General features: G+C 43.2%; 1 protein-coding gene across 8 annotated transcripts in view; it reads right to left on the reverse strand.

Moving 5' to 3' along the window:
- Positions 1-26,499, reverse strand: part of LOC146205507 (putative phospholipid-transporting ATPase IIB) — a 75,081-nt gene that overhangs the window by 40,573 nt on the left and 8,009 nt on the right. For 7 of the 8 annotated variants that reach the window (XM_084590224.1, XM_084590220.1, XM_084590222.1 and 4 more), the window contains 14 exons: positions 23,798-23,953; positions 22,812-22,956; positions 21,353-21,466; positions 16,541-16,708; positions 13,272-13,418; positions 13,098-13,178; positions 12,680-12,829; positions 12,486-12,575; positions 11,109-11,179; positions 10,866-11,031; positions 10,172-10,480; positions 8,800-8,961; positions 7,832-7,924; positions 7,647-7,730 (listed from right to left, as the gene is read on the reverse strand). In XM_084590224.1, the coding sequence (XP_084446350.1) occupies positions 7,647-7,730; positions 7,832-7,924; positions 8,800-8,961; positions 10,172-10,480; positions 10,866-11,031; positions 11,109-11,179; positions 12,486-12,575; positions 12,680-12,829; positions 13,098-13,178; positions 13,272-13,418; positions 16,541-16,708; positions 21,353-21,466; positions 22,812-22,956; positions 23,798-23,953 (1,936 nt within the window). Of the gene's footprint in view, positions 1-7,646; positions 7,731-7,831; positions 7,925-8,799; positions 8,962-10,171; positions 10,481-10,865; positions 11,032-11,108; positions 11,180-12,485; positions 12,576-12,679; positions 12,830-13,097; positions 13,179-13,271; positions 13,419-16,540; positions 16,709-21,352; positions 21,467-22,811; positions 22,957-23,797; positions 23,954-26,459; positions 26,479-26,499 lie in introns of those variants that run through there. The other variant, XM_084590225.1, reaches the window with a different exon arrangement.

The following is a 26,499-nucleotide window of genomic DNA, read 5'->3' on the forward strand; positions in this document are numbered from 1 at the left end:
CTATATGCAAAACGTTCAGACCCGGATCTTCGTTTTCAATGCGCGCCACGGCTCGTTTCATCGAAAAGGAAACACGCGCTTCTTTCAGTTCAATGACAGCGCAGTTGGTCTGCAGGAAGTCTAGACCAAGGATCAAGTCTTTCGAACACTCAGGAAGCACGATAAATTCTCCAACATACACAAAACCACGGATACCGACCCGCGCTGTGCACTTGCTTGCAGGTTCAATCAAGTGACTTCCCGCCGTACAAATTTTCGGGCCGGACCAATGTGTCAAAACTTTCTTCAATTCTCGGGTGAGACCACGGCTCATTACTGAATAATCCGCACCAGTGTTGAGTAACGCGGTGACATCCATTCCATCGATCGTTACACACAAATCGGAGGTAGTATGCCAGATGCTGTCGCTACCTGACACAAGCGAAATCTCGTCGGGTCGGCCTGACGATGACTGAGGATCTTCACATTTCCAGAATACCAGCGACTCTGCCTCCGAAGGCCGCTGGTATTAGTTTTCCCGGCCAGGGCTGGGAGAGCGGCGTCGGGAAGAGTTGGGACTTGTCGAACGGTTGCTCGTCGGGGACGTAGATCGACGCTCTTGGTAACCGGATGTGACGGGGTACTGTCACGCTGCAAGGTCGCTTGCAATCTCAGTAGGCCGTTCTGCATTCCGAGGGTAGAGGTCCTCCGAGGCGAAACCCCGCATGTTGACGCGGCGGTACGGGCACGCCCGGTAAAGGTGACTGGCTTCACCGCAATGATAGCACAGGGGCCGACGGTCCCGGGGCCGCCATACTTGACTTTTACGGGGTCGCTGGTAGATTGGCGGAGGGGAGTAGGGAGGCACCATACGGCTCCATGCGAGGCCCCCCTTACGAGGACCCTGCGGCTCCATTGCTGGAGCTGCGGCGTTGATACTATGGTCCGGCGGGGGAGCTTTACGTAGGACGGACGCGTAGGTGGGTCTCGCGTCGAACGTCTGGTAGGGAATGTCAGCAACTTGCTCAGCTGCCATACGCACCTCGTCCCGGATGACTTCAGCCAGTGAAGGAAAAGGTGTTGTGTTGCAAGGCATCCGGAGTGCTTGCAGTTCCTCCCGCACGACAGAACGGATGAGATTTCGTAATGCGTCCATGTCACTGCCGACCTGCACAGGGGGTGCGTCGGACCCAATGATGTTCACATCACGGTTATACTGACGGGCTCGGTGTTGCAGCGTTGTCTCCATGGTCGCTGCCTCGTTGAGGAACTCCGCCACAGTGCGTGGTGGACTGCGCACCAGTCCCGCGAAAAGTTCTTGTTTAACGCCCCGCATCAGGTGATGCAACTTCTTATCTTCTAGCATTTGTGGGTCTGCATGCTTGAAAAGGCGTGTCATGTCCTCAAAGAACATACGCACGCTCTCGTTCTGGCGCTGATTGCGCGAGTGTAGCGAAGCTTCTGCTCGCTCCCGACGGTCGGCGCTAGGAAAAGTGGCTTTCAAATCACGACAGAAGGCTGCCCAGGATGGAAAGGAAGCCTCATGGTTTTCAAACCATGTCCGTGCAGACTCTTCAAGAGCAAAGTACATGTTGTGGAGCTTACGCTCATCAGTCCACCCGTTGTAACAAGCAACTCACTCGTAGGTCTCAAGCCAGTCCTCGGCGTCCTCGAACACGTCGCCATGAAAAGAGGGGGGTGTTCGCGGTTGATGACACAGGATGTGGGTTTGCAGCAGGTTCTACGGCCGTCTGAGGGTGCGTTGTCCTGGTAGCGGCCGGAAGGGGTCCGAATTCAGAGGGCTCTCCATGTAGGCGGCGGCTGAGGCGTTGATGTACGGGGGTAAGCTCCGTATTGACAGATTGATTATGCAGGACTGGATCGATACTTGGCAATTCCTCCACCAGATTTATAACGTAACGTTACACAGAAGGCGCTCTGGCACTCTGGCACCGAAGAACACCAACAGCCAGTCAGGGCAGCACAAAAGCGGAGCACTGTTTCGCTTCGTCGTCTTTTCCGAATCGCCCATTCAAATCTTCGTCTATGAATGGCATGTGTCAATATTACATCCACATACTATTTACACGTTTTAAGAATTACAATGTTTTGAAATTATTACCCTAATTTCACGAGTGCTTTTCAGTAGGCACCATATTTAAGCTGTCACCAAATAAAAACAACGCGTGCACTTCAACAGCTACTCTCATTCTAAATGTTTGCGTTAAGGTGAAGGCATTCGTCTGCAGCTGCTCTTCTGATGGTTTGCACATCAAATATTTAAGGCTCAATATTAAGCGGCATCAATGAAGTTGGAGTTATCTGCAACTCAGCATCTAGAAAGTTGTCCAATGAAACGACAACAGTGCGCTCAAGCGCAGTCAAAGGCAGCATCGCTTTGCCTCCTGTAAGCCATGCGCACCAAGCCAGCACCTTTACAGCATATCCCTGCATTTACCGGAGTCAAAAAAGCCTGCCAGAATTTTTTTTTTCTCGTAAATAATAAGCCCTACAGTAAACCAATTTCAAGACTGAATCCTTCTTAGGGATCACTGACCCATACCGAGTCGTTAGTAGGAAGGAGCTGCGATACAAGAAAATTTCTGCTCACAACCTCATAGCCCTCACCCAGTCAGCTTGCATGCATACACTAGCTTCGCTGCTAAGCCGTCATTGAATTGAATCGCATCTTCCTCTTATTATCAGACGGTAAGGTTGACAATAAGGCGGTGCCACGAGTAGCCATACACTATTAAGCTAGCCAGTATGAAAGCGATGTTCGCTGATGCTTCTATGCGAAACAAACTAGGCCTACAATGACCAACCACAGATTAGTGTTGCCAACTCGAAAAAGAAATCCGGCGGTGGGAAGTTAAAAACCCGCTAAATTCAATATTGGTGTTAAAAACCTATTTTTATGCCATTTATTTTGTTATATGGTCTGCAAACAATACAACCAATATTATAAATATTAAAAAGGAACTTTTTCTTTTTAATTTATTAATTAATTTATTTATTGTAAGTACCTACAGCGCCCATGAGGCATTATTGTAAGGGGGATACAACTACATACAACAACACATGCAAAGAAGATATAGGGAAACTTGTTAGCAAGGTAACACAACACATAGATAGAACTCTAAATGATTTCACAAGTAGTATAAGTGATAACATAAAATACATTAACATAGCGCTGGAAAATGCACGAGATCTGGAAGAAATATATCACAACAGCATTTCTACAGCACTTTGGAAGTCAGGTGCACAAACTACATCATTTGGAAGCTTATTCCAGTCCAGAATTGTGTTAGGGAAACTTAAATACATTAATGCGGCATTGATAACTCTTAATCTTTTTCATGTTGTCTAGTCTCTCCGAAATGTAATGTGGCTGCTTTAGATAAGTGTTTTTATTAATACCGGTACAATCATTGTAAATGCTGCACAAGAACTTCAGCCTACAGATTTTTCTTCGAGTTGATTTTTCTTTTCAAGCATGTTTGCGGTAGTGATAGCTATTTTGTTCGCACTGCACGTATTGTATATGTTCGAAAATGTGAATATTTGATAATTATAGGATGTTTTCTATGCCTGAAGTAGAGCTGTGCACAGGCTCGGACCGAGCCCAAGGTGTATATTTCTCGGGCGGGCCAGGCTGGGCCGGAAACCCCGATCACAAACACGTACAACTTTTGCGAAAGCGCAAATAGATAAGCGTCTAGAATGCACACCATTTTTCCCGTGCCCTCCCCACACGAGAGCTACCGAGTTCTTTCCCGGCATCGACCCACCTTTCCTCGCAGCGAATGGATCTTTGGTAGCCGTCAGAGACTGAGCAGAGGGGCCGCTTGTGGACTATTTAGTTTCAAGTTTCGCATCTCCACTAGGGTAATACCGGCGCTGATGTTTAGGTATGCGTTTCAAGATGCCCGCCACGCTGTCGCCTATCAAATGTCCCTGTTAAGGCTTACTCCTGCCTCGACAGAGCCTCGTTTGAAGTGGGGTATAGCTCAAAGCATCTGCGGTACAAGAATTTCCTCGCTTGCTCGGTTGCGACAGCTTCACATGAAAGGCACACTGTGAGCCTGGCGAGCTCATCGAGTACTTGGCCAGAAATTCAACTGTGTATCGGGAACTTGCTTTCCGATCAAAGAACGTTTTAGTCATTCCAGCCACAAGTTATAGAAATGAAAAAAACTTCAGCGCTACCGGGTTCATTATCCAGGAGCTGACTCAATTCAAATGCATTGTTATTTTTGCATAATAAGCTAATTCTACTTATAAGCTGTGCCTCTATATATTCAGCAAGTGAGTCTTTTCAAATGTGAGAACTCAACATTTCAAGATCTTGGATAAAGTTATCATCTGGAAATTATTTCCTTCTGTATCATTGCTTCAACTGTAATTATAGCATGCAGGGCCGGGCCTTAAATCTGAGAGCCGAGCCGGGCTGGGCTCACGCTCTTTCCGAGTCAGGCCGGGCCGGGCTCAGGTCTGTAGCGTCAGGCCCAGGCCAGGCTCGGGCTGAAAATTTCGACTCGTGCACACCTCTAGCCTGAAGTCCGCTAGCAGTCATTGCAGGTTCCAAATGCCATTCACCAGTTGCAGTACTTCACAACTGTAGTATCAGATAACCGGCGCATCTTTTATAGAATCCAAATGTTGCTAGTAATGTTAGTTAGGCCTGAAAGCAATGCTTGGATGGCATCGAAAGCGAATGTAAAATATATTTTGGAGAATTAAAAGTAATTTTAACTCTTTCGTTACCAGGGGTAAAATGGCCGTGTTTCATAAGTTACAGGCAAACTTTCTTGCCGCAAATTATACGAGAGATAAATATAGGTAAAATACATGTGAATGATAGAAATAGATGCACATTCAAAACACATTTCTTTTAGCACAAATACTTAGTGTAAATACTGAATAAAAATTCAGGGAAGCACAAAATTTGTTGGATGGGAGTAGAAATTTTGAATTTACAATAGGTCAAAAAAATTAGCAAAATAAATGCTAGAACATACAAAATGTTTTAAACCTTTCTTAAAACTTGCCAGAAAAATGTTAAATTATTTGCAGGTATTTTCATCTACCAAAAGCCTATTCACAAAGCATTCAATGGCTGTACTGCCTGTGACACGTCACAGGTGAACGTGCGAGCTTTGGCGATGTTCAGACGCGAAAGCGAACCTGCTCCTGCGAGTTCGCGGAACCACAGCGTTTTGTGGATGCACTACTGCATAGTCCTCACAATCCCTGCGGAGAAGCATCTTCAAATATCAGCAGGGCAAATAAAGTCACAAAAATCCACTAATCAGAATGTATCCGAAATTTCAGGTGCTCATATACCTTCGCTCTATGGAGCATATTGCAGTGCTGCAAGAAAGACTAATCGAGCATGTCCAAAAAATCAGGAATGGAATTTTCGCTCAGTGACTGTAAATGCATAATTGTTCATGCATATGGCATTTAGAACTATGGCGGTGAAAACAGTTTGAAGAAGTCCGCTGCTTTGGCAAACCTTATACTGACGGTCCGGAGCAGCCAGAAGGCCTGGTATGGAGAGTCAATATAACGTGGACGCCCTGAGTTATACTCAGTCAAAACAAAACCCTTCTTTTTGCAATCACAGAATGACGTCTCCCCATTTGTTTCCAATGCACTACAGGTGAGAAAAATATCAAGCATGACATATTTCCATTGAGTGAACCAGCTCTGCGGAAAAGCAAACAAATGAGATGCAGAAACCAAAACGTATGCGCACGCAGCTGTCAACTTTCTGCACTGCTGTTGCAGAGTTTCAATATTGCAATGAAAACCTGAGAATGCAAAATCGTCTTCTGAGCTGCTGCTGCTGTTGATAGCATCCAGCAACTCTGCTCCAGTGGCTACAAATTGGCCTGAAACTTTTTTTGCGAGAGAGCGCTGTTCCCGCAGCTGATGCCATGTTGGGAGCGTTCCACACCGCCACCTTAACATCACCTTAAAAACATCACCTTAACCTTAAAAAAATAGTCGCTATGTGGAAAAAAAATATAAACCACACCGAAAACTAACATATAGTATCTGAAATGCAAACTAGGTGGCGCGTCAAGTCTGTTCAGGCACTGGTGGCGCGAAATTTGAGCTTAGAGTTTTTCAATCAGCAGTGAACAAATCACAGTGGCGTGGTAACAAAACGGTTAAAGAAGTCAGACTGCTCTCAGTGAAACATCTAGTATCCCCAAAAACCACCAGAAAAAAACCAACAAGACCTAAAAACGGCTAAAAATCCCTCCTACCATGATACAGTATTTTTCCCGCTAAACAGTGTAAATACCCACTAAAGTCAGCGAGAAAGCCTCTAACTTGGCCAAGTGCTACTGCCCCCATGCTCTGTCACCCATGGGTGCTCAAAGGTGGCACCACTGCAGTGAGCTATTGGCATCCAGTGCTGTGAACGTTGCGAACATCTCGCCTATGTTCGTGATGCGAGAGGAAGCAGACCTTTTTCAACGCTATGTTCGATGACATGCCAAGCAAACTTAGTGAAGACGTGACGATACTACAGTAAGTGGCTGTGAACAGGTGAGGTGGCACAGCAGCGACATCAGACAGGCACCGAGACGCTGCCTATTATTATGTGTTGCTCTTGATTTCGTGTAAAAATGCTCGCTGCTATGAATCAGACCAGTTCAAGCCCTTTTCACATGCAAACACCAGTGAGCCCCCTCCGTCTGTAGGCGCTACTATTTTCTCGGCTATTGATGCAAACCAAACTCGCAAAGCTAGGTTCGTGATAACCGTGGCTAGCAGCATAACTATATAGCGTAAATGGAGTCAGTTTCGCATGTGAAAAGCAGTAATCCCGTTAGCGAAAAGCACGGTCAAGCATGCCCGTGTGACATCGAGGTGCTTTTTGTAGTCAAAAGCAAGTGTTCAGATGCACAAATAAACTCTGAAACTTCAGGTAATAGTGCCTGCGATAAAATTTCCTTTTAAGGGATTTACGCAAACACAAAATAGTAATGTAACATCCAAATCAGCATTGTCATCATTTCAAAATGACACTTGGTTTTGCCATGTGACTGCGCAAACCGAAAGTGTCATTCTTCCAATGAAAAGGGACTCCATGAAAGTGTCACTAAACTTGCCTGTGTGACAGGGGTGCTTACACAACTGCCTGCTAAGCAGCTGCAACAACAATGGTAAAGTTAAGAGATTCTCTACTTTGCAACCACACTTTAGCACATGGCAGCAAAGCGCATGTGATATGTTATGAATGTGAGCCATAACTGACAACGAAACAAAACAATTTTCAAGCAGAAAAGACCCGAGCGCAAGCTGTCGTGGAGCTAGAAATGAAACAGACATCACCAGGTGAAGCATATAAGGGGCTAACAGATTGCGATAAAGCAGGCTGAAAACAGCCGGCCTGTGCATCAAAAGCCAGCACGCCAAGGTTCTCATAAAATGTGGACTCGCCGAGCCTGCGAGCAGGCTACCATGCGAGCTCAAGAAGCTTGGATGCCCAGTACAGCTGGGAGTAGCGCAAGTCAGAGGCAGCCCCATATACTTAATGAGACGAGATACCCTGCCCCGTCACCACCATGTAGCAGGTACCGCCAGGCTTGACCTCACTGCAGCTGTGCAGTGAGGTCAAGCGGAAACAGTGTTAGGATTAAACATACCTCAAATTCAAGGTACTGTTCCTCGGTGAGATTCTTTTTTGCCACAACAAGGGTACGCAATCCTTCTCGTGCCATGTTGCCACACTGAAAAAGATGATTTGTATGTCAGCACTAGATGCTCATGATGCACAAAGCAGCTAAATTTACGTTCAAATGCTTTCACAGTCCTAAACTGCTCAACTTACCTCTTCATCCAGCCAGTCATTATATTGGACAATGCCACTCATAACAGTGTCAGCACCCTTCATGAAGAAGAATATCTCACTAGTGCTTTCATCCTGCAGATAATGCCCCAAAATGAATCAATATCAGAACCTAGGCAGCTTTTCAGGTTTGCAACTACTTCAAGGTCGAAATAACTGCCCCTCAAAAAATGAATTTCCCTAGTACTTATGTTTGCAACAGATACAGAAATTTAGTCAACAAAGCAGTGGCCAAGAAGTAAATGCAGTCTATTCTTAGGGCCGTTAGCCTCCAAGTTGAAACTCATGCCCAAAAGAGAAGCAAGCAGTCATTCAAATAAGCCACAGGAGCAAAAAAGCCGTCCACAAACCAAAAACCTTCAGATACAGAATACCTAATAATCAGACAAATAGTAACTTCTTAATGTAAGGGACTATGCTCCTATCAATTTTAAGCACTTGAGTGAAGTATTTCTGTTCAGGTTCTTACAGTAGAACCTCAGTGACACAAATCTCACAGGGTTAAGAAACAGAACCCGTACGCACAGCTTGGTACTCACGGTGAGTACAGCGTGGCTGGCAGCTGCAATGTGTGGGCCACGTGCCGCTGCTCTGTGCTCTCCATGCGTACAGCGCAACTAGTGTTCACCAATGTTTGAGCCGCAAGCCACTGCTCACTGGTTATGATTCGTACCGCGTGACCAGCGATTGCAAAGTCAGCGACGTGTGACCAGTGCCTAGTGTTTGAGGGTGCAGTCGCAGACAGCACATTTCTGTCATTTGTAGTAGCGTGGGGGGAGCGCTTGGAAACATCCAAAATTCTGCCCACTGTACACAATCCACTTTGATCTCAACATTTTTTGAATTAGCATTATCCCAAAATTTATAACTGTGTTCGTATAAAAAATGCTATATGCCAGGCTCTGGAGTAGGCACACGTGGTGTCAATATACAAGAAAACTGTTACAAACCTTTACAACTATACCCATACGCTTTCGCTCTGAAGTGAATGGAAAAGTCTGCAATATGGTGTAATGCAAGATATTTCCATGTGGTGTGCGCAGCTTCAGCGAGCTCAGATCTCTGAAGACAAGCTCAAGTCCAACACTTTCAGTCCATGTCACTAATGCCACCTGGAATAAATATGATAAAATAAACTTTGACAAGTTGCTCATAAAAATCATGAAACATCTATATATATACTTTTCACTTGTGAAAACTGCTCGGCTGGTCCTGCATGCCACCGACACTATGCTCAACTTTAGCTTTACCCTCAAGGATAGTCATGACTGCAGAAGGTGAAGCAATGCTTATACAAGGTAATGTTCACAGCCTCATCAGAAGTTGGGCCAGCAAGTTGAAAACGCAATGCTAAGGAGCTACATTTTAAGCAAGCGTGATTTAAACTAGCAGGGCAATAAAAATAATGATATTAATAATGACTGGTATTTGGGAAAGAGAAGGCTAACACACAAAAAGTAAGCTGAAAAGTTATATTGCAAAAAAAAACTCTTCTTTCCCAGCTGGGTTCACCATTTCATTATGAGGATTTTTCAGACACTAGTTGGAATGAAGCTTCTGAGGAACAGGCCACCAGTTAGATTACTTTCTGTCCCACCCATCAGCACTGCTCTTGCGAAACCTTGCAAATTCAACATTACTGCCATATTAAAGCAGTCATAATAGACAACTTTAATCACTGCTGCACTAAATATGAATGACAAGGCACAGAGAAGAAATAGAACCAGGCTGATGTAAAAGCTGACAAGCAAGTATCATGTGCATACAGAGGCAAACGCACAAGAAGGTGAATGCACTGATGCACAAGATTACTAAAACAAGCTGTGCTTAGCCAATTGTTGTATGATGCATCAGTTAATTGTTGGTTCAGTACATGATTTCTGATGCATACCTAATTTCTAATGCGTACTCGATTTCTAACATGCCCCAAATTTCCAAGGCACACTCAATTTCTAATGCATGGTACTGTCTTAGCACATGACCAACGTGCAAGCCATTTTGAGGTTAAATTTTAATGAAAAAAAAAAAAAAGTGAGCTAGTATAAATACAGCACTTTGATTACTTCAGGTATATTAGTCACTGAGACCACACCATCCAACAGTGAGGAGCTCTACATTCATTGTTCAGAAAGTGTAGCCAACCACTAATGGATGCACAGTGCTTGCATACCTGAACTTCATCTGTGTGGTGGTGCAGTGAATGCCACAGCATTCTTGATCGCTCAGAAAACTATCAAAGCATAGTCAAGTCATATGAACTCATACCTTAAACTAAGTGGTAATGTTACAAGGAACAAAAAAAAAAGAGTGCAAGGACAGCACCTCGTCGGGACTAGAAGCTTGGTATGTAGGTGGCTTTTGATACAGTTCTGTCAGGGCCTGCTCGTCAGCATCGGCTGCTGGGGTTTCGTAGACAGGTGTCACATTATGGCAGAGGGCAACCGCCCGGACAGCCTCCTGAACACGGGTGGCCATGTTTCTGCGCACACGGCCCCCCTGAGAAGCCCCAGCTGTACCACCAGGCGTCATTGGAGGTGCGCCGGGGGTGAACGCAGACTTCAGGTGGTTCTTCACTTCCACAAAGGATTCAGAACTGTAGGACACTGAGCCAAGGTGAAGCTTCTTCAGCACCTGAGGGCAAACATGAAACATGCCACGTCACACGCTGCATATTCAACAAGTGCTAAGTCCATCTGAAGCTTATCCAATACCACACAACACACACACAAAAAAAAAAGCCATTCAAGCCAGCCTGAGATCTCCTGTTGCATTGTTTATCTTGGCCTTCCAAGAAATTTTCAACTTTTTCCTTTTACATGAAAAAAACCAAAAGTTCACAGACCTCAAAAGCAAGAGTCAAGTGGTATCCACCTAACTGCCGGCAGTTCACTACTACAAGTTCAGTCTGGGAAATATAAATTCCTTACAGCGCTAGCTTCTGACAGTAATACTGCTTAAGTGAGCTCAGGAATTACATGTGGTCTGTCACAATCATGTTGAAACCATTTATACAAACCATTTCATTCTGTGTTAGTGTGCCTGTCTTGTCAGTGAACAGATACACCACACGGCCCATTTCTTCGGGAATTGTGGTAGAACGCACAACTGTTCCAGGTATATCCTTGTCCTGCTGGATCATCCATGAGTACACCATTTTCCCCATGTCTAAAGTTACACGAAGGCTGTAAACCAGGCAGTAAGAGGGTTAGCGAAAGATCTATACTGGTCTTTGGGTGTCAACTGTTCTCAGAGTACATACCTTATTGGGACGATGTAAGAGAACAAAAGGATGAAGCGCAAGAAGTAACGATACCATGGACCATCAAATCCCTAAAAGAGACAAGAAAAAGCACACACTAACAATCCCATCACTGCTTTTAAAGCGCATTAAGCACTGCATCATCTCAGCTTTAAGAGCGTTGATCAAGGCAAACACTGTACTTGGTTTTCTTGGGTTTAACGTCAAAAAGCGACTCAGGCTATGAGAGACGCCAAGGCAAACACTGTACTATGCTGCCACAATACCTGCCGCTGCTTCCAGCTAAACGAGGAGTGCAACTTTCTTCCCCGAAGTATCAGTATAAGCGACAGCAAGCTCAAGGACTTATCATTCGATGTCTTCACTGTAGCTGGCTAATTATGGCACATTTAGTACATTTACAGTTTTTTGCTGAAAAGTCTCTTCTCCAAAAAACCCAAACTAAAAATGGATCCTCACCAAAACTCAACATGGTATCAATGTTAACAAAGAAGGAAGAAGCAGGCTTTAAGAAAATAAAAAGAGGAAAGCCTCAGCATATCACAGAGTGGCATTTACGTAAATGTGTAATCGAAGTAACCTAAAAACATATGGAAGTGTGCCAAGCTGCATGCACTCTTCTTTATACCTGCATTCATGAATACTCAATACCTGAAAGTATATTAAAGAAGCTGGCAGCCAGATATTAAGTTTTCTTCGTGGGACATAATGTCCTCAAAGAAGAAACTTGTTTTCTGGCTTGCTAAGTTGCCTTATAGACAAAAACCACATGTTTTATCCTCCTACTCTATAAGTTTATGGTGAGCTGACTTTTAAGGCGAAAGCCTTTAATGGCTCATGCTGTCGTGGACAAAATGTGTCCCGCTTTTGTGGCGGCTCTGATTGGCCGAGGCGGGGCGATGTCATAAAGGTCTCGACCAATCACAGAGCACCACCACAGTATGCGCGAATGCGTGCCTTGTATGGCCATATGTCAATCTATGACCAATTACTAATTAATGACTGACTAATAGTAATTAATCAGTTAATTAATTAGCGCCAGTTGCACAGCTGAATGCAGCACTAAGGCTTTTGCCTTTCACTACTTTAGTCGCTAAAGTTTCAACAATCACATAAACAATTGCACACATTCCAGATGGCAAATGTGTTCAGAACAATTATGCACCATGCTTTCCCAATTACTTATATTTCAAAACTTTTCCCTGCTTAGGCAAGAACCTTTAAATGAGACCCACTAATTTAATAATGATAGCCCTCTCCATCAATTTGCCTTCAACTGGTACAACAAGTATCAGCAGAAATGAACAGCTACCAGCTGTCAACAGTCCAATTCAGTGGTTCTACTTATTACTTATTTTCACCTGACTATTAACTTACTTTCACGAGGATCATGACCAATGCCAGGCCAACTACAGCAGCCACACAAACTTTAGTCAGCTGGTTAATTTCCAAGTCCAGAAGCCCAACCTGGGAATTAAGAAGTAGTCCAAAACATAAAACAAAAGGTTAGAAAACAAAGAAAGCTACTAATGTTAATATAAACCAGTCAAAAGCGACCACAAATGGCTAACCTTGCTCCGTGCTTCAGAGTTGTTCATGACACTTCTTGTTTCCCGGCCTGTGTAAATAACAATGCCGATAGCGGTCCCAGAGGCAACCACTGTGTTTGCCCACAATGTGTTCTCAATGTTCAAAGGATCTTCAGCACCATCACCATCATGCTAGAAAAAGAAATAAGTATTTACACTAATTTCTTTCCTCACTTCTTGGCTTCTATTCTGAATGCAGAGCAGCATTACAAACTAAACAAAAAAAAAAAGAAGGTAAAACAAAATAAGTCATTAACTTAATAACACATTTGATACAGTCCTGAAGTCATGAACTGCTCATCAAGAACCTAGCTTGTGTGTGAAAGAGGCTGAAATCTTGGGCACCAAGTACTCAAGCATAACAGAAAATCTCTCAAAAGTGACATTAATGTTTACATACGCGAGTGAATTTCCCTATAAATGAGTGAATATCCTTCTTGGGCTCTTCTGCATAAACACAGGCGTCGATTTCCAGCATCTCCTGCAATGTTTGCAAACCAATTGTTAAGAAAAACAACAGTAGCCCATACAGTACAGCGTTCTCGGGAAAGGTAATTCCGCACAACTGGTGTACCTCCATGCTTTGGAGACGCTGCGTTGTGTCAACAGCCACTCTCAGTTTCCAATCTGTTTCTCCGTCAAGCTGATCAGTTCGGATAAAACAGGAGCCGCTTTTTTCTGTTGTTCGTAGCAACACCATATCGGCAGGCACTCTTTGGTTCTGTTAAACATCAACAAATCAACTGTTAGAAAGCCCAGAGAAAAGAGCATTGGACTTCACAAAAGTACAACTCAATTTGTTTAATCTCCCCCGCTTATAAGCAACAATATGAGCTTCAGCAAAACAGAAACCTCAGCAAGTTGGTACTGACCATACATGCTGCAAGCACAAAAAAACAAGACACAGGTGTCTCTTCACTTCTTGTCCTAGTCTTACTGTGCTAAATGTATATATATATACAGTCGAACCAGGATACATCGAACTCGAAGGGGATCGCGAAATAGTTCGATATATTGATAATTCCATATACAGAAATCTGCTTGTGACAGCACTTACGATGCAAAAAAACGATACCGTATTTGTCGTGTAATCAACCCACTCCCATAATGAACCCACCCTCCCCTTCTGCACCTGAGAATTTGAAAAAAAAAAAAAAGGCGAGCTCCCTCACCTGCAAGCGATTGAGCGATCTCAGCGACTAGCGGCAGCGATAGATCGAAAAATTTCCAACTTGTTGGAACTGCGTCCCTCTTGCCGCTCGAGCCACCGCGGCAGCTTAAAATAAGGTTTCTGTGTCGCCGCGGCAGAAATCTCGAGCGTTTTCGCTTGCATGTCGATGGCGCGCGCCACTCTGTTTCAGTCGTCTCATCCACAGCTCATCTCTTGGCAGCGTGCCAAGATGCTGCGCAGCGATAACGTCAAGGCGTGTTTATCTTTTGATAGCTCCTGCGGTGGCTCATGGGCACTCTGCGATGCCATCACGGGCACCGCAGAGTGCCGCAGAGTTCCCGTGATGGCTGGTTCGATTTACCACGCCGCGCTTGGGGTGGGTGTAGTCCACTGCCACAAAATCATTGGAAAGCGTGATAGCTAAATGCTGTTTGAAGCGAAAAATGCTAAAAGCCAGTGTCATGATCGCAGCTGACCGTGTGCTTTTGTTGATTCATGCATGCAAGAATAAACGACTCCCGAACAAAAAAAGAAAAAAAGAAAGAAAACGAAAAAGAAAAAAAAACTGCCGCTTCTTAGCATCCGCAGCCGCCATATCTTATGCTACGCCACACGTACAGCACAAAGATAAGAATGGACAACTCTCACAAAGAAAAAACAAACAGAGAGAGAGAGAGAGAGAGAGATCTCCCACTTTTTAACATCCGCAGACGCCTTAGCCACGGCAACCGCCGCACGCAGAGGGTTTGCAAGACACGCTGGAGAAAGCGTCAGACGTTCTGTCTGAAAACGGACTGAGCTGGCTTGGCACATGTGTAGCGTGTGCTACTGCGAACGAAGGCCGGGAGAGAGGAAGGAGAGAGATAGCTCGGCAAAAGAATGGGCACACCCTTGCGCTTCGCTCTATCGCGTTTTTCCTCTCTCGTTCCCACCGGTTCTCTCTGGTTCGTCCACGCACATGGCTTGCAAACGTCACGTGCTGGTGCGCGGAAAATCATAACAGCAGATGCACGTGCCTTTGAGGAATGGGCACGGCGCTGCCCTAGACCAGCCATCGCCGAACTGTCCCCTCTCATTCCTTCCACGCGTGGCTTGAAAATGTCGCGGCAAACGGCCAAGGGTGATGCGATCGTCTTTGGGGAAGGCACACTTTCCAGTGCGTGGTGCGGAGTTCGATATATCGAACGACCGGTGAAATTGAGTTCGATATATGACTCGGCTTTTCTATACTTTTACATGGGATTTTCAAGGGGATGTTGCGTGAGTTTGATATAACCAAAATTCGATATATCCGGGTTCGACTGTATATATATAAATGAGAAAGGTTGCTCATGCTTTGGACTACATTGCTTTGAACCACACATGCAATGCAATAGACATGGCATTTGCTTCAGCGTTACTAATACTAAGCCTCTACAACTTTTCTTATTCATGGTTGTGTTACAATGAAGAAGAATACTGTGCTCACACCCACACACTGAAAATTGCCACTGACCCTATACAAACTCCAGTCTTTATATTCACCTCACCTTCATCCCCGCAAGTCAGACAACTGAACTTTTGTACCAGAAAAAGTATATGTGTGGGCTACACCACTTCATCCAAATAGGCAAGTATTTCTGTCATTCCAGCTTACCTGCACTAATTTAACAAGTGCAGCTTGCTCATGGGAAAAATAATGCTAACAACTCTGGAGCGCAGCATCAACCACAGAAAGACATCACACTCTGAGCAGAGTATTGCACAGCTTATGCCGAAAAACGAGAACTCTTCGCACTTCTACGTTGCAGAGAAACACTCTACAATTAGAGGAAGTTTCTTCTTATGGCATGTGATGAAATTGCTTTCTCCAGCTGAGTGAGAAACATGCACTCCAATTAGAAGCAAACCAATATATATATCACTAGTCCATGTCATCTAACATAGGGTTCAGCTGTCCTCGACAGAATTCAAAGGAATGTAGTCCTACGTTTCATGCTCCTGATTCTGCACTTTTCACACATACCACATGTGCAATGACTGGCCTGATTAGTGCCTTTCATGCCACTGCACAATTCGGTTTAGTAATGACAAAGAACCGACAAATATGGCACTTCATGAAGCAAAAGTACTTTCACGCTGTACATCATGTCTTCTGGTAAAAAAGACCTTGGTGGATTTTCCACTAGTACAGATACAATTGCAGCAGATGGCATTCAAGCAAGAAATTTGAGCATAAAAAATGTTGCTCTAGAATAAAAATCACGCATATAATTGGTGGCGAGATCTGGTGCAACTGAAACAAGCCTTTTCTTCAGAGTGTGAGTTTCTGAATATTAGAAGCAAAGAGGCTGAAAGTAACTTCAGTTGACTTCATATCCAGTAAGTGATAGTAGAAATATACAGCTTACCAGAAACTGGTGTGAAATGAATCGACAGAAATGTATCATGGACTAGTGTAACAAAGCCATTACAGCTGCAAAATTACTAATAGTGTTTTTTTCCTTCTTTTTTTAAACCTGAACGTGTTCCTTCCACTCTTTCATAACTATACTCGCACAGTGACGAGTGTTGTCATTCAGAGGGTGTTTCCATGCTATTTTCCCTTAAATAGCATTTATACAGTTACAAAATAAACCTGACACAAAACAAAAGTCCACCAAAAGGAAGCATAGTGCACAGCACAAGCTTACCTTTTCTATTATAATGAGGTCAGAGACACGGATGTCTGAACTGGGGATGCACGTTACCCCATTGGCTGTCAGCTTTTGGAACTTTTGAGAATTAACTTCTCTGTCCCGTGCATACCTCCGGCAATCGTCAATGAACTCTCGTACCAGGGTGACAGCTAAAACAAAACCCTGTGCAAAAAAAAAAAAATAAGGATCACAAATAAATACAGAAAAAGAAAAATCATGCGCATCCTCCAAAAGCTCAGCAGGTTGTGTGACATTACGAGAACACATTACAAGGCCACGTTGGTAGCTACTGCTAACGTGGGTAACTCTTTTGAAAAGGAAGGGTAGCATGGGAATCAAACCCATCGGGACCCTTGAATCTCGAGACAGACATGTTCCTCTTAGGTCCCACAGGCATGTTCGTAAGGGTAGACACGGGAGCGCAAAAAAATGTACACGGACTTAGAAAGGGAACAAGACGTCTGTGTACCTTTTTTGCACTCCTGTATCTTGCGGAATATACACTGACATGCCCAGTTACAAGTATTTCGCACGTTCATAAAGCTTGGATGCAGCGGGACCGTGACAACTCCTCCATAGCACTTCAGTGTAAAGGGACAAAGCATCCAAAAACCAGGAAGTTATTCCAGTTCACCACTGCTGTCAACATACTGTACGCGTTGCTAAATCTCTTCAACACTAAGAACAACACATGCATGAACTGAATTCTGCGAGGACTAAAACAAGGTTCCTTCATACCTTATGCCAGGAAATGCTAATAAATATTTTTATGAGGTTTGTTGGACACTTGTTCGCTAAGTGCCTTGTATACCGGGGTTTCGTACTGTTTTTCGTCATGTATAAATTCCGGCGTCGCTGTAACAAAGCTCAGTTGTAGTCAGTGCTTGTCCTGTCAGTCTTCCCTCTGTCCGTGTTTGCTGCGCTGTTCGTTTTGTCATAAATCAGCTGAACTCTCTCCCCTCTACCTTTATTTTGCTAGTGCTGTCTCAAGGTTTCTTTTGCTTTTGTCTACTGGGTACCAAAAAATTCTCAGCAACTGTGATGTTTGTGTTTTTCAGAAGCAGTTCTTTAGTATGCTCATTTTTTCATGGTGGCTGATCAGTTTTGAGATTACTGGCCGTGTTTTATCTTGTTACTTCCTGCTTATTTTATGCATTTTTTTCGGCGGATGACACTTGCACCCCAAGTGTGGTATTGAATACTACTTCTTTGAATCATCATCATCATCATCAGCCTGATTATACCCATTGCAGGGCGAAGGCCTCTCCCATATTTCTCCACTTAACCCGGTTCTGTGCTAGCTGCATCCACTTGACCCCAGCGAACTTCTTAACCTCATCCGGCCACCTAACTTTCTGCCGCCCTCTGCTACGCTTTCCTTCCCTTGGAATCCAGTTTGTTAACCTCAGCGACCATCGGTTCTCCTCTCTTCGCACTACATGTCCTGCCCATGTCCATTTCTTCTTCTTAATTTCCAGTAGAATGTCGGTAACTTGAGTTATTTCTCTGACCCACTCTGCACGCTTTCTATCTCTTAATGTTACCCCTACCATTTTTCGTTCCATAGCCCTCTGGGTTGTCCTCAACTTAAGTAGAACTCTCTTGGTTAGCCTCCACGTTTCAGCCCCATAGGTGAGTACAGGCAAGATGCAACTGTTGTATACTTTCCTCTTGAGCGATACCGGTAAGCTGCTAGTCATAATCTGCGAGTGCTGGCCAAATGCACTCCATCCTAATCTTATTCTTCTTGTTATTTCCTTTTCATGGTCCAAATCTGCGGATACCACCTCTCCTAAGTACTAGACATATTCGCCTACTACTTCCAGTATTTCGCTACCGCTATTTCGCTAACTGCTGTTCCTTTCCGAGGCTGTTGAACACTACCTTATAGTCTTCTGCATATTGATTTTCAAGCCTACCTTTTTACTTTTCCTGTCTAGATCATCAATCATTATTTGCAGTTCATCCCCCGAGTTACTTAGCAAGGCAATGTCATCAGCAAATCGCAGATTACTGAGGCATTCCCCATCTACCCTTATCGCTAACTGCTCTCATTCAAAGTCTCTGAATACTTCCTCTAAGCAAGCTGTGAATAGTACTGGGGAGATTGTGTCTCCTTGCCTAACACCTTTCTTTATGGGAATTTTCTTACTTTCTTTATGCAGAACTATGGTTGCTGTGCAGCCACTATATATATCTTCCAGCACTTTCACGTACGGCTCGTCTACCCCCTGATTTCGCAATGCCTGCATCACCGCCGAGGTTTCAACTGAGTCAAATGCTTTTTCGTAATCAATGAATGCTATGTATAAGGGCTGGTTATATTCTGAGCATTTTTCTATTACCTGATTGATGGTATGGATATGATCGATAGTAGAGTACCGTTTCCGAAACCCTGCTTGATCCTTTGCTTGATTGCAGTCTAAGGTTGTCCTGATACTATCAGCGACTACCTTAGTAAATACCTTATACGTAACAGACAGTAAGCTGATTGGTCTGTAATTTTTAAGGTCCTTAGAGTCCCCTTTCTTGTGAATGAGGATAATGTTTGCATTCTTCCATGGTTCCGGTACCGTCGATGACACCAGGCACTGCGTATACAGGCTGGCCAGTTTTTCTAGCACGATATCCCCCCCAGTCCTTCAGCAAATCAGTAGTTACCTGATCTTCTCCAGCTGATTTCCCCCTTTTCATAGTTTCTAGTGCTTTCTTAACCTCGTCCTTCGTCACTGGTGGAACGTTTGACTGTTTTTCCCTACCGCCAATCTCATTACGGTCCTGACTATTTTGGCTACTGTAGAGATCTGTATAAAACTCCTCGGCTACTTTGACTATCTTGTCCATATTAGTGATGACGTTGCCCGCCTTGTCCCTTATCGCATACATCTGGTTTTTGCCTATGCCCTTTGCCTTTGAATACACTTGTAATAAGGTCATCATGTATGTCATCGTCTTTCTCAGGCATACCATAAACAAGGACGTTCCACTTTGAGCAGTCTTCTAGATCAGCCAGTTTTCTCTTGTGGGGAACGATCTCCTATCGGTCCCTTTAAAGTCGACTCGACCCCCCCCCCCCCCCCCCCCCCCCATGGTAGTTACTCTAGCTATCATGAGATGGCGTCAGCGTAGATAATGTTAACATTAACTGTCGAGAGATGGTGCCAGCATTACGGCAGCACAAGTGCCACCCCCGACCTTGTCCCGGCACAAGCGGGAAAGTCAGGTCTTCAGCAACAGGAATTGGATGCAAGTGGATGCATCATCCTCATGGCACCCCTCATTCACTGGCGAGGCGAAGCCTCGTGGGACTTTTCCCGCTTGCCGGTCCTGTCCGGCCTCGGAGTTTATCCCCTGCCCTAGCGTAGGCGAACATCCACCCGTAACTTTGCTGATGAGCTGGACAGCGTAGATTCATTATTGTGTTTTATAGCTAGCTGGTGTTGTTTTTATTGAAGCAATAAATGCCTATTTGTTGTCAGCACGTGTTGTTCCTTTGTTACCAAGAGCATGGACCACAGTGGTCGCTGTGCGCTACCAAGCGCAGGCGATCGCTGGGTGGCGTTGGCGGTTTTGGACAGTCAGCCGCAAATAAACGGTGAAAACACATTTGCACCCCTATTACAACCCCACACTCTCTAGATTTCAGAGTGCTTTCGAGGCCAGAAGTTTTCGTGTTCATTTCATTGATGACTGTTGCTCAAGCTCCAAATATTTTCAGTTTTGATTCAATTTCATCTAGGCGTTTTTGCATCATTTTTTGACAGTCTAGTATTTCAGTAAGCATTTGTTCAGTCATAGGCTCTGGATTGGGATCTATATCACCACAATGCATTAATAAAGATTAAAAAAATAGTTGCAAGCAAGGAGCAGCGTTATAATTTCTGAACCATTTCACCTCTTCATCTCTCATATGCTTGTCTGCTGCAGCAGTTGCTGAAAAGTAGCCATATTTTTCTGCAGGTGTCAAAGTACTGTGCAAAGCACTAAGAAATGCAAGAAGAGGATAAGGTTAACTTGATGATCTGCTTGAGCACTATGCACTATACAGGTCAATAATGCACAAAGAGTATTCATGACTGTGTACTGTATCTGCTCAGAGAGTTGGTCTGAAGCACTCACAGGGTGCTAGGGTCTTTCTTCGATTGCACTGTATGTACAGGGTCATCCACTCAGTGCGAACAAGTATGCTCAAAGCAAAGCGGCACAGGTACAAAGAGACCCGATGGTGGGGCTTCGCATGGTCGGTGACTTTGCTGCAATGCGCAATCGGATCAGAGGCAGTGGCACTTTCAGAGAGCATGCTTGTTCGCACTAAGAGTGGATGACCCTGTACGTGGTGTTAACGGGTACGATAATTTTCATTGCCAAGCCTGAAAGCTCAGGGGCTCAATTACAGCTATGATGACCACATTTCAAGGGTTCAAACAACAGCAACCGACCTATATTTGCTTAAAGATATTAAAAATCCAGTTAGATCAATTTAGAACACTTTGGTACGCTTTCACCTTTAATCATCAATCTAGTGTATTCTAATACACTGTCGCTAATTATGTGTTTCTCAAAGACACAAAATCCAAAAAATGACTATTACTTGAACAAACTGTAGTGCAGCAAAAGACAAAAGACACAGAGATAAGGATGAACAACATGAGCATTTGCTTCTGTTCCTGTGTCTTTCATCTACTGCGCTAGTTAGTCTGTTTACTATGCACCAAAAGGTCAAGCCTCTGTATTTACTTTCAGTGGCAGTAATCATCCAATGCTGCACAGCATGACTAAAGTAAAACAAAAGAAGCATGAACTCACAAGGGGGCCCCAGTAAGTGTAGAGATACCCAATTCTGATGTCGGGTATGAACTGGGACAAGCACACAACCAGGAAGTACAGATTCAAAAAAAACTTGAACTGATTAAATAAGACCTGAAAAAGAGAAGGAAAAAAAAAGAGGGGGGGGGGGGGGGGGGCAGACCAATCAGCATGGGGAAGAGAAGGCAAAAAGTCAAAAGGTGCTGCCAAACTGTGCCCTAATATCTGCTCCTTATTTGGAAGCAGTTTCTTGGTCGTAATTGCTAATCAACCCATGAAATTTAAATAATTCTATATCGTTTTGTCGTTATGCTATCCTTCTTTCAGAGATGAGTGTCGCACATCCCATCACTTGCTAAATTATAAATAACCAAGAGAAGTGAAAGCAAACTGCATGCCATAATATCCGGGTATTTAGCGTAGCACAGACGCACATAAGAAAGAGGACACCACATGCACAATTTTTTACTGTTATTTTTTTCTCTCTCTTTCTTGCGTTTGTCTGTGTTGCACTAAATACCCTGTTATTATGTCTGACAACCAACTAGCTCAGCAGTTAACTCTCCTTAAGCAAACTGCATGACCCTTGATAATAAACTGCTGTAGTTCTCTCTCCTAAAAAGCATAAAATAAATTATCAAAACTGTTGCCAATTGCCCAAGTGACAAGCAGCAGATACAATTTTAACTCTCACCTCTTGAAAAAAAAAAAAGTTTTCACAAGCACAAATTAACGAATTATGCAACAGATGAGGAAAGCTATTGCTAGCTTTTTAAGGTACTCTCCTTTTTGAACAGTAAAATTCCTTTAAGGTTAATTTACCGTTTATTTAGCTTCCCGCAAACTTAACAGTTCAGCTTGCAGCTACAATGTTGTGTCAATTCCATGAATCAAGCCCAAGTAATCTGGACAACTGCTTCTAGTTTGCAAATCTGCCACCATGTACTGTGTGGCAATGAACACTCAAAATCACGGAAAGCAGCCGGGCCAGTTGGTACATGTTTCTTAGCAAAACAGCATGCAGGCAAACGGGATGAGTAACGGAGTGCTGTGTCTGTGTCTTCTTGACTGTGTCCCATTGCCCTGCACGCTGTTTTGCTAACACTTAAAATCACTGCCGAAATTTTGAATGCACGGTAAGCCTTGTCAAAGTTTTTTGGTCATTACAAATAGTAAGAGCAGAAAAAGCATTTGAAATGACAGCTTTTGCAGAGAAGAGGAAGGGGCAGCCATGATTAACATTCATACACAATCTCTAAGAACTCCAAATTTTTAACAAAACTGCAGGCACAAGATTAAAATATCCGCCCTGCACGGCATGGTGCCCCTTCATGACAGCCAACAGGCAACGCTAGTTCCCAACATCCAGGAGAGCTGGGCATGTATTTTCTACATCCAAGTGCCATCTTTTATCAAACAAGACTGCCATTTTCAATTGAAATGTACCAAGAGCACTCACCAAAGGAAAAAATATTAAGATGTTGTACTTTTGGTTGCATATCTTGTTGGCAGGATACTTTTCTGAAGGTGGCCTTCCAAGAAATACTGTTCTTGGCCGATACTCATGAGCACCGCAACAGCCCATGCTAAGTTTCCTGCAACAGCTGCACGAGTTGCATAAATGTATTTACCCATCACTAAGCGATCACACACTAAATAAACTTGTAAAATAATGCAGCTCACTGAAACAATCTAACTTGTACCATTGTACCTGTTCAAATGTTAGATCTATTAAACCCCCTTCAGCTCAGAAAAACAATAATGGCAGTGCTTCTTCATACATCACAGTGCTAAAAATCCTGGATGCCAAAAGTTTTCAAACAAAAAAAGAAACCTGACATGACACCACTGCCTAAACACCATGATCTGCTCCTGCCAAACAAAATAGATTCCTACCGAGTGCTGCAAAAAAAAAGGGGGGGGGGGGGGGGGAAGGGACTATGTTAAGCCAAAAGATCTTAGCACTACCGACAATAACTTCAACATTAAGATGCAGTTAATTTATCAGTTTTCTGTTCCCAAGAGGGTTTTTTGCAGCATCTGTCCACTAAACAAGGCAATAATGATTAATTCTGCAGCAATTGCAGCTGCTGTCTCTCAACAGTAAGAGTTAGATGCTCAAATAAAGAAAGATAAGTACTAAATTACTTTTTACAGTAAATTTACTTCAAGATGGTCAGCTCAAATTCATGAGGGTGTTGACAGCTAGAATAATTTAGAAGCACGTTATGCAATTTCATTTAGTACAGGAAATTAACTGAAATGCCTGCAACTAACTTCCAAAGCAATGAACAAAAAAATAACAAAACACTGCTCTCTGCCTTTCAGTAAATACAAACAGCAATCTAATGCCAAACTGAATCCACCACAATCCCATCTATGTTACGACCACTAACAAGGCAGCACTTCAATGTGCAATTGTTCAATTCCAAAAATGTATTTCACCTTTGGAATGCTGACGACAGGCAGCTGCAACAAGTCATGGCAGTCTTCTTGCTGTGTCGACTACTACAGCGTTTCTCCAACAGACTGTCACCTTCTCCAACATCAAACCCGTCGTCACTACTAAGGCTTAAACGTGAACCAGATCCTTCATGTGATCTAAACACAAGAAAACTGCAACTGCAATTACTGCCCTAGAAGAGCACACAAAAGCAATTACACACAACAAAGCACCAGGGCAAGAAAATTTTAGAGTAAATACTTAAAGAAGATACTTGTGGAAACAGTGCTGACAAAAGCAACAGACTTGAAAACACTATTATTCATCCTTAAGCACTTAGCCATAGCCCTGCTTATCTAGGTATCACAAGCGTGCAGTTACATAGTAAGAGCAAAAAGAAGAAAAAAATTGCTGCAATGCAAATAATTGTGGAAATAAAGTACAGCTATCTTTCACGGGTCACCATGCATGTACTGATAAGCAGCATTTAGCTTACACAATTAAGCTCTGAACTGCTCAAATGCATGTCTACAAATTTGCTATCGAGATCTTTGTTGCCATTTAAAGAATTATCCTTTCTTTTAATAACAAGTATTTATGACTGTGTCAGAAAAGAAAAGGACAGCATTAAAAGGGTCCACAGAGCAGAAAAGACAATTTAGATTCTTCTCTCATGCTATACATAACAAATAATCGGAAAGGTCAGAAAAATCAGTGGTTTGGAGCCCTCAAGTTATAGTAGGAATAGATTGGCTTAAATACACACACACACCCTTTGCCCTCTGTAATGGAGAAAAGCTTGCAATTTGAATTATTGATGCACACCATAATAAATTAATTTACTCTAAATACAAACTGAAGGAGCCCTTTATCTATTTATTGTTTGTTTATACTAAGATACTGCAGACTCTAGGACCAAGTAACCGGCATACAAAACATATACGACAAAACAGTACAAAAAAGACATTTTCAAAGAAGAGATACAAATATCAAATAAAATAGCAGAACAAATAAATAAATGACCTATGGCCAAGATGCAATTTGGTATTTATTTGTTGTTGCATATTTTGTTGCTTCATTTTTGTGCATCCCATTAAATAACCTCTTTCTTGCAGGTCTGTTTTTTTAGCTCACCAAAGTGATCGGTCTATAAGCACGTTCACAGCAAGATCTTTATAAACAGGCACATATCAGTATACAAGAACACAAAATACTCTTCTCCCTTCTGATTTTTATCTATCACCAGGACAACGTGTCATTTTTTGTAAATGAAGCATTTTAGCCAAGAAATGGCTAAAATGGTATAAATTGCTCAATAGCTTTAAAAAGCCAAAATATCAAGCATGCAGCCACCTCAGACTAAAATCGCAATATTATGTGCACCAAAAAGCAAACCCAAACATGAAAAACGAATCCCCAAAACCAAGACTTAACCCAAGGCAAAAGAGCATTACTTAATGTGTTAATCAGTTATAGTCAAAAGCCTCAAATGCAATGCTAAAGCAAACACAGATACTGACTTCCTGGTAGTTGTTTTAAATCCTGTCACAAAACTTATAGGGTTGCAGTAGTTCATTTTCACAAGCGAATACAGCTGCACCGAGTCATAATGAAGCATGCAGAATCGCGCAAAAAGGAAAAGAGCCACACACAAGAATTATTTCCGTACATACAGCCACTGCGTCAGAGTTAAAGAGCCTAAAGGTCTGCTGCTAACCCTTTAATACACACATTACGATGTGCTATCAAGAAAAATCTGCAAACAGTGACCCCCGCCTCTTACTCATTTAGGCGCACCACAAGGGAGGGAAGGTGGGAGTGAAAGAACGAGAAAGAAGTGCACTGTCAAACTTTGCGATGCTAGCCTTAATTTTTTGTTTTGGAAAAACGAATTCATTTAAAGGCACAAAATGGCATTGCTATTCTGTACAGCAGAAATTTAAATTGTAGCCAGGATCCCAGACTTCTGGAAAATGTTGCCAGGTCTTCGAAAAAAAAAAAGAAATTCTGAAGAAACACATGCACACAAGCCCATGGTGTGCTGCCAATGGTTAAGCCATACAGTGAGGCTCTTATAATACTTGTGCCAGTCCCGTCTCTCGCAGGGTGAGGATAAGAGCAGGTCCTTACAGCATGGCCAAGAAGCGAACTGCTTGGGCTTTTTAACTCTAACAAAGGCTTTAAAAGTGCTGCCAGTTTTCAATATTTATGAAACTACCATTCTCATAAAACTGCATTTAATAACTGCACAGTTATCAAACCTCTCAACAAGAGCACAAACAGTCTTACAGGTTTAGGAAGAAAAATGAATGAGTCATTATCCACAAGACTGTAAAGCTATTGCCTATTTCAAGAAAAATGAATGCAGTGTACCTATATTTCACTGCACAGAACTGCATGGAGAAACTTAGGCACAGTGTTAACAAGAGGGAAAGGGTTACCTAGTCCGCATGCATCCCTCATTTCTGACTCTTGAAAAACAGTCCCCCCCGCAAATATCGCCATGCAGGTCTTTTTATTTCTCAATTATGCTTATGTTCCAGCAAGATAGAAGTCATAGGCACAGGTACCATGAAAGTATTGAGACACATTTTAACCACCTCTTTATGTAGGTCAGGGATGACCACAAGAGGAAGAGCCTGACAAAAACTATGCAAGACCCACCATATTCATATTCATGAAAGCTGGGTAATGAAATCCTGGC

This window comes from Amblyomma maculatum, chromosome 1 (genome assembly GCF_055883805.1).
Source record: "Amblyomma maculatum isolate TAMU_Amacu chromosome 1, ASM5588380v1, whole genome shotgun sequence".
Classification (NCBI taxonomy): domain Eukaryota; kingdom Metazoa; phylum Arthropoda; class Arachnida; order Ixodida; family Ixodidae; genus Amblyomma; species Amblyomma maculatum.